The 18,121-nt window shown below is 52.1% G+C and overlaps 1 protein-coding gene across 4 annotated transcripts in view; it reads left to right on the forward strand.

Moving 5' to 3' along the window:
- The first annotated feature begins 17,132 nt into the window (after positions 1 to 17,132).
- FAM219A (family with sequence similarity 219 member A) overlaps positions 17,133 to 18,121 on the forward strand; it is a 122,276-nt gene continuing 121,287 nt past the window's right edge. For 2 of the 4 annotated variants that reach the window (XM_077281378.1, XM_077281380.1), the window contains exon 1: positions 17,133 to 17,314. In XM_077281378.1, coding sequence (XP_077137493.1) covers positions 17,255 to 17,314 — 60 coding nt within the window. In that variant the 5' untranslated portion in view covers positions 17,133 to 17,254. The remainder of the gene's footprint in view (positions 17,315 to 18,121) is intronic. The other 2 variants (XM_077281379.1, XM_077281381.1) reach the window with 2 other exon arrangements.

The following is an 18,121-nucleotide window of genomic DNA, read 5'->3' on the forward strand; positions in this document are numbered from 1 at the left end:
TGAATCTATAATATATGAAAGTTTAATTGTAATCATTACATTATGGTAAATAATGAAATTTAACACTATATGCTAATTTTTTGAGAAGGACCTGTACAGCACTCTCTTTCTCTCTATATTTATATACACAGCACTGTATACACACATACAGCACTGCGAGGCCCTTGTCTGCTGCACTGAGACCCCCTATGTGCTCACGCACGTCGCTGAGAGCCCCCACTCCACGCGCACACACTGAGAGCACTGTACTATAGCTACGCAGTATGGAGTCTCAGTGAAATGTGACTTTGAGATTTAATGATCCCAATTACTATGTTTTCTCTATAATAATATATAAATGAATATTAAATTGAATCCATCCTTTATAATGATTACATTGCGGACGCACACGTTGTCCCCTGGAGTGTAGTTTCTGCTACTTGAGCTTGTTTTTACTAACCAAAGGGTTCTAGGTGCACGGTTAAAAAAAACAAACAAAAAAAAACATTCCAGCTTAGTTGATTCGCCGCACATGAAATTATTTAATTTTACATTTTATTTATTAAAAGATAAGTGTTATTTTACTTTGGTTATATTGGGATTTTTTTTGCCTTCAGGCAATTGATACCTTTTTTTTATCAAACTCTATGCGGCTCAGCCACAGTGAACATTAATGCAGAGTGTACGTTAATGAGAAAAAAAAAGAACTTTTTTGAATTTACCAAATGGCTGCAATGAAACAAAGGGTGAAAAATGTAAAGGGGTCTGAATACTTTCCGCACCCACTATAGGGTAACAAAATCTTGCCACTTGTTTGGAATGATGAACAAGGATATCATTTTTATTGCAGAAAATCCAAACAAAAAAAAAATACAAATAAATCAAAAGAAAAAGTATAACCATATAATTATGTCAAGAAAAAAGTTAAATCAAGTAAACAGATACTCAGGTGTCTGTATCCACCGCTGTCCTCATCCGCGACAACTTCTTCACCCATAACGCGTCCCAGCTAAATGTAAGACAGACATCTTTACTGTACTGCTATTCCAGCCCCTTCTCACATTCCCAAATCCTATAGTTAATACTATAGCTATTACTGCCCCGCCTCCTGTGCCTCTTTATAGTAATACTGCCCCACCTCCTGTGCCTCTTTATAGTAATACTGCCCCTGCCTCCTGTGCCTCTTTATAGTAATGCTGCCCCACCTCCTGTGCCTCTTTATAGTAATACTGCCCCTGCCTCCTGTGCCTCTTTATAGTAATACTGCCCCTGCCTCCTGTGCCTCTTTATAGTAATAATGCCCCGCCTCCTGTGCCTCTTTATAGTAATGCTGCCCCCCTCCTGTGCCTCTTTATGGCAATACTGCCCCCACCTCCTGTACCTCTTTATAGTAATACTGCCCCTGCCTCCTGTGCCTCTTTATAGTAATACTGCCCCTGCCTCCTGTGCCTCTTTATAGCAATACTGCCCCTGCCTCCTGTGCCTCTTTATAGCAATACTGCCCCGCCTCCTGTGCCTCTTTATAGTAATGCTGTCCCCCCTCCTGTGCCTCTTTATAGTAATACTGCCCCACCTCCTGTGCCTCTTTATAGTAATACTGCCCCTGCCTCCTGTGCCTCTTTATAGTAATACTGCCCCTGCCTCCTGTGCCTCTTTATAGCAATGCTGCCCCTGCCTCCTGTGCCTCTTTATAGTAATACTGCCCCGCCTCCTGTGCCTCTTTATAGTATTACTGCCCCCGCCTCCTGTGCCTCTTTATAGTAATGCTGCCCCCGCCTCCTGTGCCTCTTTATAGCTATTACTGCCCCACCTCCTGTGCCTCTTTATAGTAATACTTCCCCGCCTCCTGTGCCTCTTTATAGTAATGCTGCCCCCCTCCTGTGCCTCTTTATAGTAATACTGCCCCTGCCTCCTGTGCCTCTTTATAGTAATGCTGCCCCCCTCCTGTGCCTCTTTATAGTAATAATGCCCCGCCTCCTGTGCCTCTTTAAAGCAATACTGCCCCTGCCTCCTGTGCCTCTTTATAGTAATGCTGCCCCCCTCCTGTGCCTCTTTATAGTAATAATGCCCCGCCTCCTGTGCCTCTTTATAGTAATAATGCCCCGCCTCCTGTGCCTCTTTATAGTAATAATGCCTCGCCTCCTGTGCCTCTTTATAGCAATACTGCCCCCGCCTCCTGTGCCTCTTTATAGTAATACTGCCCCCGCCTCCTGTGCCTCTTTATAGTAATACTGCCCCCGCCTCCTGTGCCTCTTTATAGTAATGCTGCCCCCTCCTGTGCCTCTTTATAGCAATACTGCCCCCGCCTCCTGTGCCTCTTTATAGCAATACTGCCCCCGCCTCCTGTGCCTCTTTATAGTAATAATGCCCCCCCGCCTCCTGTGCCTCTTTATAGTAATACTGCCCCTCCTCTTATAGTAACATGGTCTGTTGAATACACGTGTTGTGTATATGTAAAGTGCCCAAGTGAGGTAGTCGTGGGCGAGTTGCTGACCCCACTCGTTCTGGCACTCTATAGACAACACTTGTCCCCGTCCCAGTGTGCTGCTGTGTATGGGGGCATCACACTTACGTCTGGCCTGCAGGCCTCCATTGGCGCCAGGCTTTCCTCGTCTTGAACCTTGGCAGTAATCAATCCAGGGGACACAGAATTTGTAAAAACAATCAAACTTTCACTGGACAGTTGTCAGTCTTTACTAACAGCCATATAGGATAAGGCCCAACAGGTTGTCACCTTTCCCACAGGAACTTCACAACTTCAGCCCTGGTTCTCGGTATAGGTAGAGTGTCCCTCATTATCTTCTCTAGCACTAGGAAGTCTCCACCGCTAACAGTGCACCCAGACTGCAGCACCTCCCACCTCATAGAGTCTGTGGCCATCTTTCCCTGTAGCTTCATAGGCTGAGTGCGCACAAGAGATCCGATGTCCATCTCTAGGTTCCCCAGGCTATAAAAATGCAATAAAAACGCATAAAAAACGCATACATATACATCCTATCATTTAGAATGCATTCCGCAATTTTTGTGCACATGATGCATTTTTTTTCTGCGAAAAAAACGCATTGCCGTAAAAGAAGCAGCATGTTCATTAATTTTCTGTATTTTTTGCGTTTTTCCCGCTATTTAATGCATTGAGAAAGTTCCGGGAAAAAAACGCGCAAAAGATGCGTAAAAAACGCGAGCGGATTTCTGGCAGAAATGTCCAGTTTTTGTCAGGAAATTTCTGCAAGAAATCCTGAACGTGTGCACATACCCTTAGAGTGTCAGGGAGCAGACCATCAGCTCCACCACTCCTACATGAATTTAGTCATGGACGAAAGAGTTGGCACCCTTGAAATTGTTCCAGTAAATTAAGTATTTCTCCCAGAACATAATTGCAATTATGCATGTATTGTTATACACCTTTGGACATAATTTCACACAAAACCCCAAAAATGATCTGGACAAAATTGTTGGCCCGTTTTCAAAATTGCGGGTAAGCAACTTTGTTTCAACAATGTGATGCTCGTTCACTCTCACCTGTAGCAAGTAACAGGTGTGGGCAATATGAAAATCACACCTGAAACCAGATAAAAAGGGGAAAAGTTGACTCAATCTTTGCATTGTGTGTCTGTGTGTGCCACACTAAGCTTGGAGAACAGAAAGAGGAGAAGAGAACTGTCTGAGGACTTGAGAACCAAACTGTTGAACAATATCAACAATCTCAAGGTTACAGATCCATCTCCAGAGATCTTGACATTCCTTTGTCCACGGTACACAACATAATGAAGAAGTTTACAACCCATGGCACTGTAGCTAATCTCCCTGTATGTGGATTGCTGAGAAAAATTGATGAAAGGTTGTAATGCGGACTAGTCCAGAAAGAGGATAAGCCCCAATCAAGTTCCAAAGAAATTCAAACTGTCCTGCAGGCTCAGGGTACATCAGTGTCAAAGAGAACTACCCGTCCACATGTGATATAGAGACATAAAAAGCTATAATGCAGTTTGCCAAAATGAATATAAGCTAAAATCCTTCTGGAAAAGCGTCTTGTGGACATATGAGACCAAGACAGAGCTTTTTGGTAAAGCACATCATTCTACTGTTTACCAAAAAGAACACAGTACCTACAGTCAAATATGGTGGAGAGTCACAGATGTTTTGCTGCCTCTGGCATTGGGTACCTTGACTTTGTACAATTGATCATAAAATCTAAAGATTACTAAGGATTTTGTGTGGCAATATAGCGTCCAGTGTCAGAAACCTGGGTTGGCGTCCTAGGTCATGAGTCTTCCAGCAGGACAATGACCCCAAATATACTTCAAGAAGCCCCCAGAAATGGCTGAAAACAAAGTGCTGGAGATTTCTGAAGTGAATGAGTCTGGATCTAAATCCCATTGGTCGCCTGTGGAGAGATCTTAAAATTGCTGTTGGGAGAATACGCCTTCAAATATGAGTGACCTGGAGCAGTCTGAAAAAGAAGAGTCCAAAACTCCAGCTGAGAGGTGTAAGAAGCTTGTGGTTGGTTATAGGAAGCGATTGATTGCAGTTATTTATTCCAAAGGGTGCAACCAAATATTAAGCTGAGGGTGCCATCAATTTTGCCGGGCCCATTTTGGTGTTTTATGTGAAATTCTGTCCAATTTGCCTTTTTTTCTCTTTTTAAATGCTGTTCTAATACACACAAAGGAACTAAACCTGTGTATAACAAAACTTGGGGAATTGTAATAATTGGGAGACGTACGGTACTTCATTTTCTGGAACAATTTTAAGGGTGCAAACACTTTCGGCCTTGACTGTATCTTGGTTCCCCAGGTCGACTCTACAATGATTCTTACAGAAAATATAGAGATTTATTTTCCTGTCTTCAGAAAGTCATTCTAGCAGAAGAAGAAAGAATATGGGAAGAGATTACAGAGAGAGCGTCCATAATCCGGGGTCAGAGATGTCAACATCTAACTGCATATATTGAATGGAAAGCTTGTGGCGACTTTCGAGTGTCCACGTGTGTCCTCGTGGGTGAGCGTCCACATTTGTCCTTGTGAGTGTGCTCGTGAGTGTCCTTGTGAGTATCCTCGTGGGTGAGTGTCCACATGAGTGTTCTTGTGGGTGTGTGTCCTCGTGAGTGTCCACATGAGTGTCCTTGTGGGTGTGTGTCCTTGTGAGTGTCCACATGAGTGTCTTTGTGAGTGAGTGTCCTTGTGAGTGTCCACATGAGTGTCCTTGTGAGTGTCCACATGAGTGTCCTTGTGGGTGAGCATCCACGTGATTGTCCTTGTGGGTGAGCATCTACTTGAGTGTCCTCATGGGTGAGTGTCCACATGAGTGTTCTTCTGAGTGTCCTTGTGAGTGAGTGGCCTTGTGGGTGACAGTCCACGAGTGTCCTTGTGGGTGTGTGTCCTTGTGAGTGTCCACATGAGTGTCTTTGTGAGTATCCTTGTGAGTGTCCACATGAGTGTCCTTGTGAGTGTCCACATGAGTGTCCTTGTGGGTGAGCATCCACGTGAGTGTCCTTGTGGGTGAGCATCTACTTGAGTGTTTACATGTCATTGTGAGTGTCCTCATGGGTAAGTGTCCACATGAGTGTTCTTCTGAGTGTCCTTGTGAGTGGCCTTGTGGGTGACTGTCCATGAGTGTCCTTGTGGGTGAGTGTCCACGTGAGTGTCCTTGTGGGTGAGCGTCCACGTGAGTGTCCTTGTGGGTGAGCGTCCACGTGAGTGTCCTTTTGGGTGAGCGTCCACATGAGTGTCCTTGTGGGTGAGCGTCCACGTGAGTATCCTTGTGGGTGAGCATCTACCTGAGTGTCCCCGTGAGTGAGTGTCCACGAGTTTCCTTGTGTCTATGTGAGTGTCCTTGTGGGTGAGCATCCACGTTCCTCAGCTGATTCCTGACAATGGTGAGGGGGGTTTCCACTTTAAGGAGAGTGGTCCTCAATCACTCATGTACCTGCAATAACACCAGCGCCTGTACTCACTCATCCAGGTCGCCGCTACTGCTCCAGTCTTCATGTTTGGCTGTAGTAGACACAGTCGTTGGGCTCCGTGTTCGGCTGCAGCGGTGATGCACAGTATACTCATATATGGTCTGCAGAGCACTGGCGTGAACTGATATCACCATTATATGGTGACTGTACTCAGGTAACATCTGTTCTTGTAGCTGTGATTAATGATTAGTATGTCGGTATTAACAGTGCTGTATTGGCTGGTAATGTTTGGTCATGGCGGTATTATTTCTCGCTGTGTTTGTTAACAATCAGTTTGTTGGAATAACTCCGTCATTATGTGGTAGTATTCTATGGTTATAGTGTGGCGGTATTTTATACCAGTATATAGCGGTGTCAGGAACATGAGGTATTTGATTGTGTATTATCGCTCACACTGAGCTCTGCTACATCCAAGAGTGGAGGACAGACACCCGCTGCAGATTCGACCCCCCCTCTTCCCACCCTGCCTGTGTATCCAAAACCCTTCATTTCCTTCCTCCCTCAAGAATTTATATGGCTCTATGCTTTGGGCAGAGAAGTCTCCCTACCCTACTCATTCCCCCCCTCCCACCTGGTACTGGTTAAAACTGGTATAGAAAGCCTGAGCTTCAATTGTTCTTTCAAGGTTTTATACATTGGCACCAATCAGGGCTAGAGATATAAGAATTATATATTTCGGATGTCCATTGAGGGAATCTATAACTCCCTGAAATCGCTAGAAGCTAAACCCAACGAGTGCAAAGAGTGAGTTTCTCCGTAAGCGGTTCAGGTAATTACTCCGTATTTACACTTAAAAGAATCCCCATGATGTGGGGCACATCCTGATCATTGTGTATTTCGTATACGAGATTCATGCAGCGAGCTAGGCATAAAAATAGTTTTCATAATTCTAAGTAAAGGGGAGGTTTCAGCCTCTAAGTTAGGTCACCACAGGGGATTGCCTTGGTTTTAGGCTAAGAAATAAATGAGTGAAGCAGCAGTTTTCACGCGTCTTTGTCCGGGGTCTAGCTGATATACAGATGCGTGCTATGCATCTGGGAGTGTGCCCATCCTCCACAGCACACGGTCAGCCATCAGATAAGATGACATAACAAAATGTAAGTGTTTATTTTCAACCTTAATCCCATTTTATTTGTAATTGTATTGTACATACGAGACTTGTCTTCCTTATACCTGTTTTACCTCTGTAAACACTGCCTACCTTTTTTGGAGTAAAATATAAAATTACTAGTCTCTCCTTGTTCTATAACGTATGGTCGCGTCCTCTGAAGTGAATTACGCTACTAATCTGGGTTGGCTCCGGACCCGGGAATAATTAAGAAATCGGAGCTGGTGGCAGCAGAATTTGTCCTGTGCAATTGGGAGGCTTTGAAGCGGCCGGCGGCGTTGATAATTATTGTTCCCGCCTGGGTGGGAGTAGTTATGTTGCTCTCGCTGCAGCGTGCCCATTAGCCAGTACAAAGTAAGGCAGCCTTTCTGGAGACTAATTATCCTAGGTGCACTACCCTGCCTGACCTGAGGGTAAGGGGGCGCCAGAGAGCTGCAAGTTCCAAACCGGAACTGGGATATAGATAAATCCCCTTCAGAAAGAACCAGGAGCAACCAAACAACCCCAGTTCATGACAAATTGGTGTGAGTGGTGGGGATGATAAAAGTATCCTCCCCGTGAACCGTGACATATTGGTGGCAGCGCGGTGAGATTAGTGACAAGCGGTAATATTGGTCTTGCAGTAGTTCTTGATTTGCTCTTTCATGTAGTTGTATTTGTAGTAGAGACCCCTATGAGTGTGGGGGGCCGCAAGGGTCAGTGCTTTTAGATGCCATACATACGTGTACACATCTCTAACAGATGTGTAGGGGGGTGCAGTATTATTTTATTTTAATCACTTACAGTACAGACTAAAAGTTTGGACACACCTTCTACAGATTTTTCTGTATTTTCATGACTATGAGGCTAAGTGCACACGTTGCAGAATTTCCGCGGAAATTTCCGCGGCAATTCTGCAGCTCCTGCCGCAGGTATATCGCATGCATATTCCCGCAGAAAACTAGCGTTTTGCAAGCATAATTAGCTTGCAGAATGCTAGCGTTTTCCATTTCCAAAAAATGGTTATACTCACCTTCCGCAAACAGCCGATCTCAGCGGCCTCCGTTCCTATAGATGGTGTGTGTGCAGGACCTTTGATGATGTCGCAGTCACGTGACCGCGATGTCATCGCAGGTCCTTCACACACACCATCTATAGGAACGGAAGCGGCCACGTGCACCGCTGAGAGGCGGGAAGGCTCCGGGGCCATCAGAGGGTGAGTATATCACGATTTTTTATTTTAATTCTTTTTTTTTTTTTAACAATTATATGGTGCCCAGTCCGTGGAGAGTCTCCTCTCCTCCACCCTGGGTACCAACCGCACATGATCTGCTTACTTCCCGCATGGTGGGCTATGCCCACCATGCGGGAAGTAAGCAGGTCAATGCATTCCTAGGTGTGCGGAATCCCCGCGATTCCGCAAATTTAATGAACATGCTGCATTTTTTTCTGGAATGCGATTCCGCTCAGGAAAAAAATGCAGCATGTGCACAAAAAATGCGGATTGCATTCTATTAAATAGGATGCTTAATGTGAGCGGTTTTTTTTTGCGTTTTTATAGCGAAAAAACTCGAAAAATCTGCTATGTGTGCACATAGCCTGAAAGTTGTACATTCACACTGAAGGCATCAAAAGTATGAATTAACACATGTGGAATTATATACTTAACAAAAAAGTGTGAAACAACTGAAATTATATCTTAAATTCTAGGTTCTTCAAAGTAGCCAGCTTTTGCTTTGATGACTGCTTTGCACACTCTTGGCATTCTCTTCAGCATTCTTCACAGCTTCAAGAGGTAGTCACCGGGAATGGTTTTCACTTCACAGGTGTGCCCTGTCAGGTTTAATAAGTGGGATTTCTTGCCTTATAAATGGGGTCGGGACCATCAGTTGTGTTGTGCAGAAGTCTGGTGGATACACAGCTGATAGTCCTACTGAATAGACTGTTAGAATTTGTATTATGGCAAGAAAAAAGCAGCTAAGTAAAGAACGAGTGGCCATCATTACTTTAAGAAATGAAGGTCAGTCAGTCCGAAAAGTCACCAGCCTCAGAAATCGCAGGTTAACAGCAGCTCAGATTAGAGACCAGGTCAATGCCACACAGAGTTCTAGCAGCATTTTGGAAGAAGTCCGTAGGCACTACTATGGTCGTGGTGCTCAAATAGGTGCCCAAGCCGTACAATATTAGAGATAAACTTGGCACACACGTCGTAAGATGCAGTGAAGATTTAATATAAACAAAGTACATACAGTAGACGTTTCGGTCACTTTCAGACCTTCATCAAAGTACCTCACTTTGAGATTACAGATTTTGGGGTCACAACGCACTGGACTAGCGGTGGATGCCGCGTCCGTTACTTCTGCCATTTGTGCCTGTTACGACCTTACCTAAGACTGCTGTCCTTTTACAAGTGGGGTATTTTACCCTTTGTGACCCCAAAATCTGTAATCTCAAAGTGAGGTACATTGATGAAGGTCTGAAAGTGACCGAAACATCTACTGTATGTACTTTGTTTATATTAAATCTTCACTGCATCTCATGACGTGTGTGCCAAGTTTATCTCTAATAGAGTTCTAGCAGCAGACACATCTCTACAACAACTGTTAAGAGGAGACTTTGTGCAGCAGGCCTTCATGGTAAAATAGCTGCTAGGAAACCACTGCTAAGGACAGGCAACAAGCAGAAGGGACTTGTTTGGGCTAAAGAACACAAGGAATGGACATTAGACCAGTGGAAATCTGTGCTTTGGTCTGATGAGTCCAAATTTGAGATCTTTGGTTCCAACCACCGTGTCTTTGTGCGACGCAGAAAAGGTGAACGGATGGACACTACATGCCTGGTTCCCACAGTGAAGCATGGAGGAGGAGGTGTGATGGTGTGGGGGGGGGCTTTGCTGGTGACACTGTTGGGGATTTATTCAAAATTGAAGGCATACTGAACCAGCATGGCTACCACAGCATCTTGCAGCGGCATGTTATTCCATCCGGTTTGCATTTAGTTGGACCATAATTTATTTTTCAACAGGACAATGACCCCAAACCCACCTCCAGGCTGTGTAAGAGCTATTTGACCAAGAAGGAGAGTGATGGGGCGCTACGCCAGATGACCTGGCCTCCACAGTCACCAGACCTGAACCCAATCGAACCCAATCGAGATGGTTTGGGGTGAGCTGGACCGCAGAGTGAAGGCAAAAGGGCCAACAAGTGCTAAGCATCTCTGGGAACGCCTTCAAGATTGTTGGAAGACCATTCCCGGTGACTACCTCTTGAAGCTCAAGAGAATGCCAAGAGTGAGCAAAGCAGTCATCAAAGCAAAAGGTGGCTACTGTGAAGAACCTAGAATATAAGACATATTTTCAGTTGTTTCACACTTTTTTGTTAAGTATATAATTCCACATGTGTTAATTCATAGTTTTGATGCCTTCAGTGTGAATTTACAATTTTCATAGTCATGAAAATACAGAAAAATCTTTAAATGAGAAGGTGTGTCCAAACTTTTGGTCTGTACTGTATGTAGCGCCATTAATTACAGAGACATCATCATCACTGTCCCCATGGGAAGTATTTCGCTAATGCTTTTTGGCTTTGCCCGCAGTAGGACAAAGCATACTGCGAGTGCGCCACCGAAGACTGCATGGGGCATGCGCCAACTATGGCGCATGCATACTCTTATTCCCTAAAATATTGCAGAAAACAGGGACGGTCGGGGTAGAGAAATGAAGAGGATACACCACCCATCGGACCGGTAACAAATCACTTTAATATCCCGCCAATTTGAGGTGACAGGTTCCCTTTAAGAAAAATTAACTCTTTAGGGGACAAATTCTGTTATTGCTAATATCTCCACATCGGGTTGCAGCTGCTCGGTGACAGCTCCTCTCCTCGGTGACGGCTCATCTCATTCTCTCCTCGGTGACGGCTCCTCACAGCCTCTCCTCGGTGATGGCTCCTCACGGACTCTCCTCGGTGATGGCTCCTCACGGACTCTCCTCGGTGATGGCTCCTCACGGACTCTCCTCGGTGACGGCTCCTCCCGGCCTCTCCTCGGTGACGGCTCCTCCCGGCCTCTCCTCGGTGACGGCTCCTCTCGGCCTTTCCTTGTTGATGGCTCCTCTCCTCGGTGACGGCTCCTCACAGCCTCTCCTCGGTGATGGCTCCTCACGGACTCTCCTCGGTGACGGCTCCTCCCGGCCTCTCCTCGGTGACGGCTCCTCTCGGTCTTTCCTTGTTGATGGCTCCTCTCCTCGGTGACGGCTCCTCACAGCCTCTCCTCGGTGATGGCTCCTCTCGGCCTCTCGTCGGTGACTGCTCCTCTCGGCCTCTCTTCGGTGACGGCTCCTCTCGGTCTCTCCTCGGTGACGGCTCCTCTCGGCCTTTCCTTGGTGACAGCTCCTCTCCTCGGTGACGGCTCCTCACGGACTCTCCTCGGTGACGGCTCCTCACGGACTCTCCTCGGTGACGGCTCCTCTTGGCCTCTCCTCGGTCACGGCTCCTCTCGGCCTCTCTTCCATGACGGCTCCTCTCCTTGTTGACGGCTCCTTTCAGCCTCTCCTCTCGGCCTCTCCTCTTGGCCACTCCTCCTCTACTCTCGACCTCTCCTCGGTGACGACGGCTCCTCTCGGCCTCTCCTCTCGGACTCTCCTCGGTGACGGCTCCTCTCGGGCTCTCTTTGGTGACGTCTCCTCTCAGCCTCTCCTCTCGGCCTCACCTCGGTGTCGTCTCCTCTCGGGCTCTCTTTGGTGACGTCTCCTCTCAGCCTCTCCTCGGTAACGGCTCCTCTCGGCCTCTCCTTGATGACGCTCCTCTCGTCCTCTCCTTGGTGACGCTCCTCGTGGCCTCTCCTTGGTGACGGCTCCTCTCGGCCTCTCCTCTTGGACTCTCCTCGGTAACGGCTCCTCTCGGCTTCTCCTTGGTGACGCTCCTCTCGTCCTCTCCTTGGTGACGGCTCCTCTCGGCCTCACCTCGGTGTCGTCTCCTCTCGGGCTCTCTTTGGTGACGTCTCCTCTCAGCCTCTCCTTGGTAACGGCTCCTCTCGGCCTCTCCTCCTCTCAGCCTCTCCTTGGTGACGCTCCTCTCGGCCTCTCCTTGGTGACGCTCCTCTCGGCCTCTCTTCCCCTCGGCCTCTCTTTGGTGACGGCTCCTCTCGGCCTCTCCTCCTCTCCTTGGTGACGCTCCTCTCGGCCTCTCCTTGGTGACGCTCCTCTCGGCCTCTCCTTGGTGACGGCTCCTCTCGGCCTCTCCTGGGTGACGCTCCTCTCGGCCTCTCCTTGGTGACGCTCCTCTTGGCCTCTCCTTGGTGACGGCTCCTCTCGGCCTCACCTCGGTGTTGTCTCCTCTCGGGCTCTCTTCGGTGACGGCTCCTCTTGGCCTCTCCTCGGTAACGGCTCCTCTCGGCCTCTCCTCCTCTCGGCCTCTCCTTGGTGACGCTCCTCTCGTCCTCTCCTTGGTGACGCTCCTCTTGGCCTCTCCTTGGTGACGGCTCCTCTCGGCCTCTCCTCCTCTCGGCCTCTCCTTGGTGACGGCTCCTCTCGGCCTCTCTTCCTCTCTTTGGTGACGGCTCCTCTCGGCCTCTCTTTGGTGACGGCTCCTCTCGGGCTCTCTTTGGTGACATCTCCTCTCAGCCTCTCCTCTCGGCCTCACCTCGGTGTCGTCTCCTCTCGGGCTCTCTTTGGTGACGTCTCCTCTCAGCCTCTCCTCGGTAACGGCTCCTCTCGGCCTCTCCTTGGTGACGCTCCTCTCGTCCTCTCCTTGGTGACGCTCCTCGTGGCCTCTCCTTGGTGACGGCTCCTCTCGGTCTCTCCTCTTGGACTCTCCTCGGTAACGGCTCCTCTCGGCCTCTCCTTGGTGACGCTCCTCTCGTCCTCTCCTTGGTGACGCTCCTCTTGGCCTCTCCTTGGTGACGGCTCCTCTCGGCCTCACCTCGGTGTCGTCTCCTCTCGGGCTCTCTTTGGTGACGTCTCCTCTCAGCCTCTCCTCGGTAACGGCTCCTCTCGGCCTCTCCTCGGTAACGGCTCCTCTCGGCCTCTCCTCCTCTCAGCCTCTCCTTGGTGACGCTCCTCTCGGCCTCTCCTTGGTGACGCTCCTCTCGGCCTCTCTTCCTCTCGGCCTCTCTTTGGTGACGGCTCCTCTCGGCCTCTCCTCCTCTCCTTGGTGACGCTCCTCTCGGCCTCTCCTTGGTGACGCTCCTCTCGGCCTCTCCTTGGTGACGGCTCCTCTCGGCCTCTCCTTGGTGACGCTCCTCTCGGCCTCTCCTTGGTGACGCTCCTCTCGGCCTCTCCTTGGTGACGGCTCCTCTCGGCCTCACCTCGGTGTCGTCTCCTCTCGGGCTCTCTTTGGTGACGTCTCCTCTCAGCCTCTCCTCGGTAACGGCTCCTCTCGGCCTCTCCTCGGTAACGGCTCCTCACGGCCTCTCCTCGGTAACGGCTCCTCTCGGCCTCTCCTCATCTCAGCCTCTCCTTGGTGACGCTCCTCTCGGCCTCTCCTTGGTGACGCTCCTCTCGGCCTCTCCTCCTCTCGGCCTCTCTTTGGTGACGGCTCCTCTCGGCCTCTCCTCCTCTCCTTGGTGACGCTCCTCTCGGCCTCTCCTTGGTGACGCTCCTCTCGGCCTCTCCTTGGTGACGGCTCCTCTCGGCCTCTCCTTGGTGACGCTCCTCTCGTCCTCTCCTTTGTGACGCTCCTCTCGGCCTCTCCTTGGTGACGGCTCCTCTCGGCCTCACCTCGGTGTTGTCTCCTCTCGGGCTCTCTTCGGTGACGGCTCCTCTTGGCCTCTCCTCGGTAACGGCTCCTTTCGGCCTCTCCTCCTCTCCTTGGTGACGCTCCTCTCGTCCTCTCCTTGGTGACGCTCCTCTTGGCCTCTCCTTGGTGACGGCTCCTCTCGGCCTCTCCTCTCGGCCTCACCTCGGTGTCGTCTCCTCTCGGGCTCTCTTTGGTGACGTCTCCTCTCGACCTCTCCTTGGTGACGCTCCTCTCGTCCTCTCCTTGGTGACGCTCCTCTCGGCCTCTCCTTGGTGACGGCTCCTCTCGGCCTCACCTCGGTGTTGTCTCCTCTCGGGCTCTCTTCGGTGACGGCTCCTCTTGGCCTCTCCTCGGTAACGGCTCCTCTCGGCCTCTCCTCGGTAACGGCTCCTCTCGGCCTCTCCTCCTCTCAGCCTCTCCTTGGTGACGCTCCTCTCGGCCTCTCCTTGGTGACGCTCCTCTCGGCCTCTCTTCCTCTCGGCCTCTCTTTGGTGACGGCTCCTCTCGGCCTCTCCTCCTCTCCTTGGTGACGCTCCTCTCGGCCTCTCCTTGGTGACGCTCCTCTCGGCCTCTCCTTGGTGACGGCTCCTCTCGGCCTCTCCTTGGTGACGCTCCTCTCGGCCTCTCCTTGGTGACGCTCCTCTCGGCCTCTCCTTGGTGACGGCTCCTCTCGGCCTCTCCTCTCGGCCTCACCTCGGTGTCGTCTCCTCTCGGGCTCTCTTTGGTGACGTCTCCTCTCAGCCTCTCCTCGGTAACGGCTCCTCTCGGCCTCTCCTCGGTAACGGCTCCTTTCGGCCTCTCCTCGGTAACGGCTCCTCTCGGCCTCTCCTCGATAACGGCCTCTCCTTGGTGACGCTCCTCTCGGCCTCTCCTCCTCTCGGCCTCTCTTTGGTGACGGCTCCTCTCGGCCTCTCCTCCTCTCCTTGGTGACGCTCCTCTCGGCCTCTCCTTGGTGACGCTCCTCTCGGCCTCTCCTCCTCTCGGCCTCTCTTTGGTGACGGCTCCTCTCGGCCTCTCCTCCTCTCCTTGGTGACGCTCCTCTCGGCCTCTCCTTGGTGACGCTCCTCTCGGCCTCTCCTTGGTGACGGCTCCTCTCGGCCTCTCCTTGGTGACGCTCCTCTCATCCTCTCCTTTGTGACGCTCCTCTCGGCCTCTCCTTGGTGACGGCTCCTCTCGGCCTCACCTCGGTGTTGTCTCCTCTCGGGCTCTCTTCGGTGACGGCTCCTCTTGGCCTCTCCTTGGTGACGGCTCCTCTCGGCCTCTCCTCCTCTCGGCCTCTCCTTGGTGACGGCTCCTCTCGGCCTCTCTTCCTCTCTTTGGTGACGGCTCCTCTCGGCCTCTCTTTGGTGACGGCTCCTCTCGGCCTCTCCTTGGTGACGGCTCCTCTCGGCCTCTCCTCCTCTCTTTGGTGACGGCTCCTCTCGGCCTCTCCTCTCGGCCTCACCTCGGTGTCGTCTCCTCTCGGGCTCTCTTTGGTGACGTCTCCTCTCAGCCTCTCCTCGGTAACGGCTCCTCTCGGCCTCTCCTCGGTAACGGCTCCTCTCGGCCTCTCCTCGATAACGGCCTCTCCTTGGTGACGCTCCTCTCGGCCTCTCCTCCTCTCGGCCTCTCTTTGGTGACGGCTCCTCTCGGCCTCTCCTCCTCTCCTTGGTGACGCTCCTCTCGGCCTCTCCTTGGTGACGCTCCTCTCGGCCTCTCCTTGGTGACGGCTCCTCTCGGCCTCTCCTTGATGACGGCTCCTCTCGTCCTCTCCTTGGTGACGCTCCTCTCGGCCTCTCCTTGGTGACGGCTCCTCTCGGCCTCACCTCGGTGTTGTCTCCTCTCGGGCTCTCTTCGGTGACGGCTCCTCTTGGCCTCTCCTCGGTAACGGCTCCTCTCGGCCTCTCCTCGGTAACGGCCTCTCCTTGGTGACGCTCCTCTCGGCCTCTCCTCCTCTCGGCCTCTCTTTGGTGACGGCTCCTCTCGGCCTCTCCTCCTCTCCTTGGTGACGCTCCTCTCGGCCTCTCCTTGGTGACGCTCCTCTCGGCCTCTCCTTGGTGACGGCTCCTCTCGGCCTCTCCTTGGTGACGGCTCCTCTCGGCCTCACCTCGGTGTTGTCTCCTCTCGGGCTCTCTTCGGTGACGGCTCCTCTTGGCCTCTCCTTGGTAACGGCTCCTCTCGGCCTCTCCTCCTCTCGGCCTCTCCTTGGTGACGCTCCTCTCGTCCTCTCCTTGGTGACGCTCCTCTTGACCTCTCCTTGGTGACGGCTCCTCTCGGACTCTCCTCCTCTCGGCCTCTCCTTGGTGACGGCTCCTCTCGGCCTCTCTTCCTCTCTTTGGTGACGGCTCCTCTCGGCCTCTCTTTGGTGACGGCTCCTCTCGGCCTCTCCTTGGTGACGGCTCCTCTCGGCCTCTCCTCCTCTCCTTGGTGACGGCTCCTCTCGGCCTCTCTTCCTCTCTTTGGTGACGGCTCCTCTCGGCCTCTCCTTGGTGACGGCTCCTCTCGGCCTCTCCTCCTCTCTTTGGTGACGGCTCCTCTCGGCCTCTCCTCCTCTCTTTGGTGACGGCTCCTCTCGGCCTCTCCTTGGTGACGGCTTCAGTGTCGATAGTGGATTTTTTTGTACCTTTTCCTGACAACTTTGCACAATGAGTCCTTTGCCGAGTTGTCACCGTGTATGTGTAGGCCCCTGTCACATGAGTGGTGCTGGTTACAGCCGGGGGTCTCTGCTGTGTCTGGGGGTGACTCTGGCTCCCCGATGTCCGAGGTTCCGGGGTCCCCACCATGTCTCGGTGGATCTTTGCCATCTCGGGGGTGACTGGGGTCTCCACTATGCCCGGAGGGGGTCTTTGCCGTGTCCAGGAGTGACTCTGGCTCTGCTGTGTCTGGGGTCTCCACCATGCCCGGAGGGGGTCTTTGCCGTCTCCAGGAGCGACTCTGCCTCTATCATGTCCGAGGGGGGTTTCTGCCGTGTTCGGGGGTCTCTGCCGTGTTCGGGGGTCTTTGCTTTCTACTGGAGTCTCTGCCGTGTCCGGGGGTCTCCGCCGTGTCAGGGGGTCTCCATGTCAGGGTCTCTGCTGACCTTGTACAGACGGCGCCGCCGGCCTCACATCTTATCACACACTGACGCCATGACAACAGCGGGCTGTGACGTCATACACACGCCCCGCACTGACTGTCAGCCAGGCCCCGCCCCTCCACACCCGGCCAGTCATGTAGAAGCTGTCTCTCCTGGCTCCGCCTATCTAGTTAATATTGATGAGAGAGTCCCGCCCTCTATATCGTTACTACTGGGGTCTCTTCACCTGGCTCCTGCATATTAATGAGGCCCCGCCCAGCTGCTGAATATTGCAGCGGGGCTCCGGAGCCGGAAGCTGAGCCGAGCAGTCAGTGTGAGGAGGATGACATAGCCGCCGCCTGTGCCGCTCCTCCTCCTCCGCCCCGTCCTCCTCCTCCGCCCCGTCCTCCGCCCCGTCCTCCTCAGCCTCAGCACCAGCCGCAGAGCCCGGCCCCACCATGATGGAGGAGATAGACCGCTTCCAGGTGCCCACCGTGCACTCCGAGATGCAGCCGCTGGTGAGACCACAACCACCATCATCACCATCATCATCCGCCCCCGTGTATGTGACAGGCAGCGGGAGGACGAGCGTGCTGGTGTCAGGGTGCGGGAAGATGGGGGATCCGGGACCGGGGAGATCATCATCCGGGGGCGGTGACAGGACTGGGGTCACGGCGACAAGGCCGGGAATGAGGGGGGCGCAGGACCGGGCTGTGAGGGATGATGGGGGTTGCAGTACCGGACACCGAGCGGCTGAGAGTGGGGCGGCAGGTGCTGTGTGATGTGCGGAGGGGACATAGGGGGCGCTGCAGGGCGAGGACCCCCGAGAGCAGAGGAAGAGCAGGAGGAGGAAGAGCAGGGGAAGAGGAAGAACAGGAGGAGGAAGAGCAGGAGGAGGAAGAACAGGGGAAGAGGAAGAACAGGGGAAGAGGAAGAACGGGGAAGAGCAGGGGGAGGAAGAGGAGGAGGAAGAACAAGGGGAAGAGCAGGAGGAGGAAGAACAGGGGGAAGAGGAAGAACAAGGGGAAGAGCAGGAGGAAGAACGGGGAGGAGGAAGAGCAGGAGGAGGAAGAACAGGGGAAGAGGAAGAACAGGGGGAAGAGCAGGAGGAGGAAGAGCAGGAGGGGGAGAGGAAGGACCAGGGGAAGAGGGGGAGGAGGAAGAACAGGAGGAGGAAGAACTGGTGAAGAGCAGGAGGAGGACGAACAGGGAAAGAGGAAGAGCAGGAGGAGGAAGAACGGGGAAGAAGAGGAGGAGGAAGAACGGGGAAGAGGAAGAACAAGGGGAAGAGCAGGAGGAGGAAGAACGGGGGGAAGAGCAGGAGG

The sequence above is a fragment of the Ranitomeya variabilis genome, chromosome 1, assembly GCF_051348905.1.
Source record: "Ranitomeya variabilis isolate aRanVar5 chromosome 1, aRanVar5.hap1, whole genome shotgun sequence".
NCBI lineage: Eukaryota > Metazoa > Chordata > Amphibia > Anura > Dendrobatidae > Ranitomeya > Ranitomeya variabilis.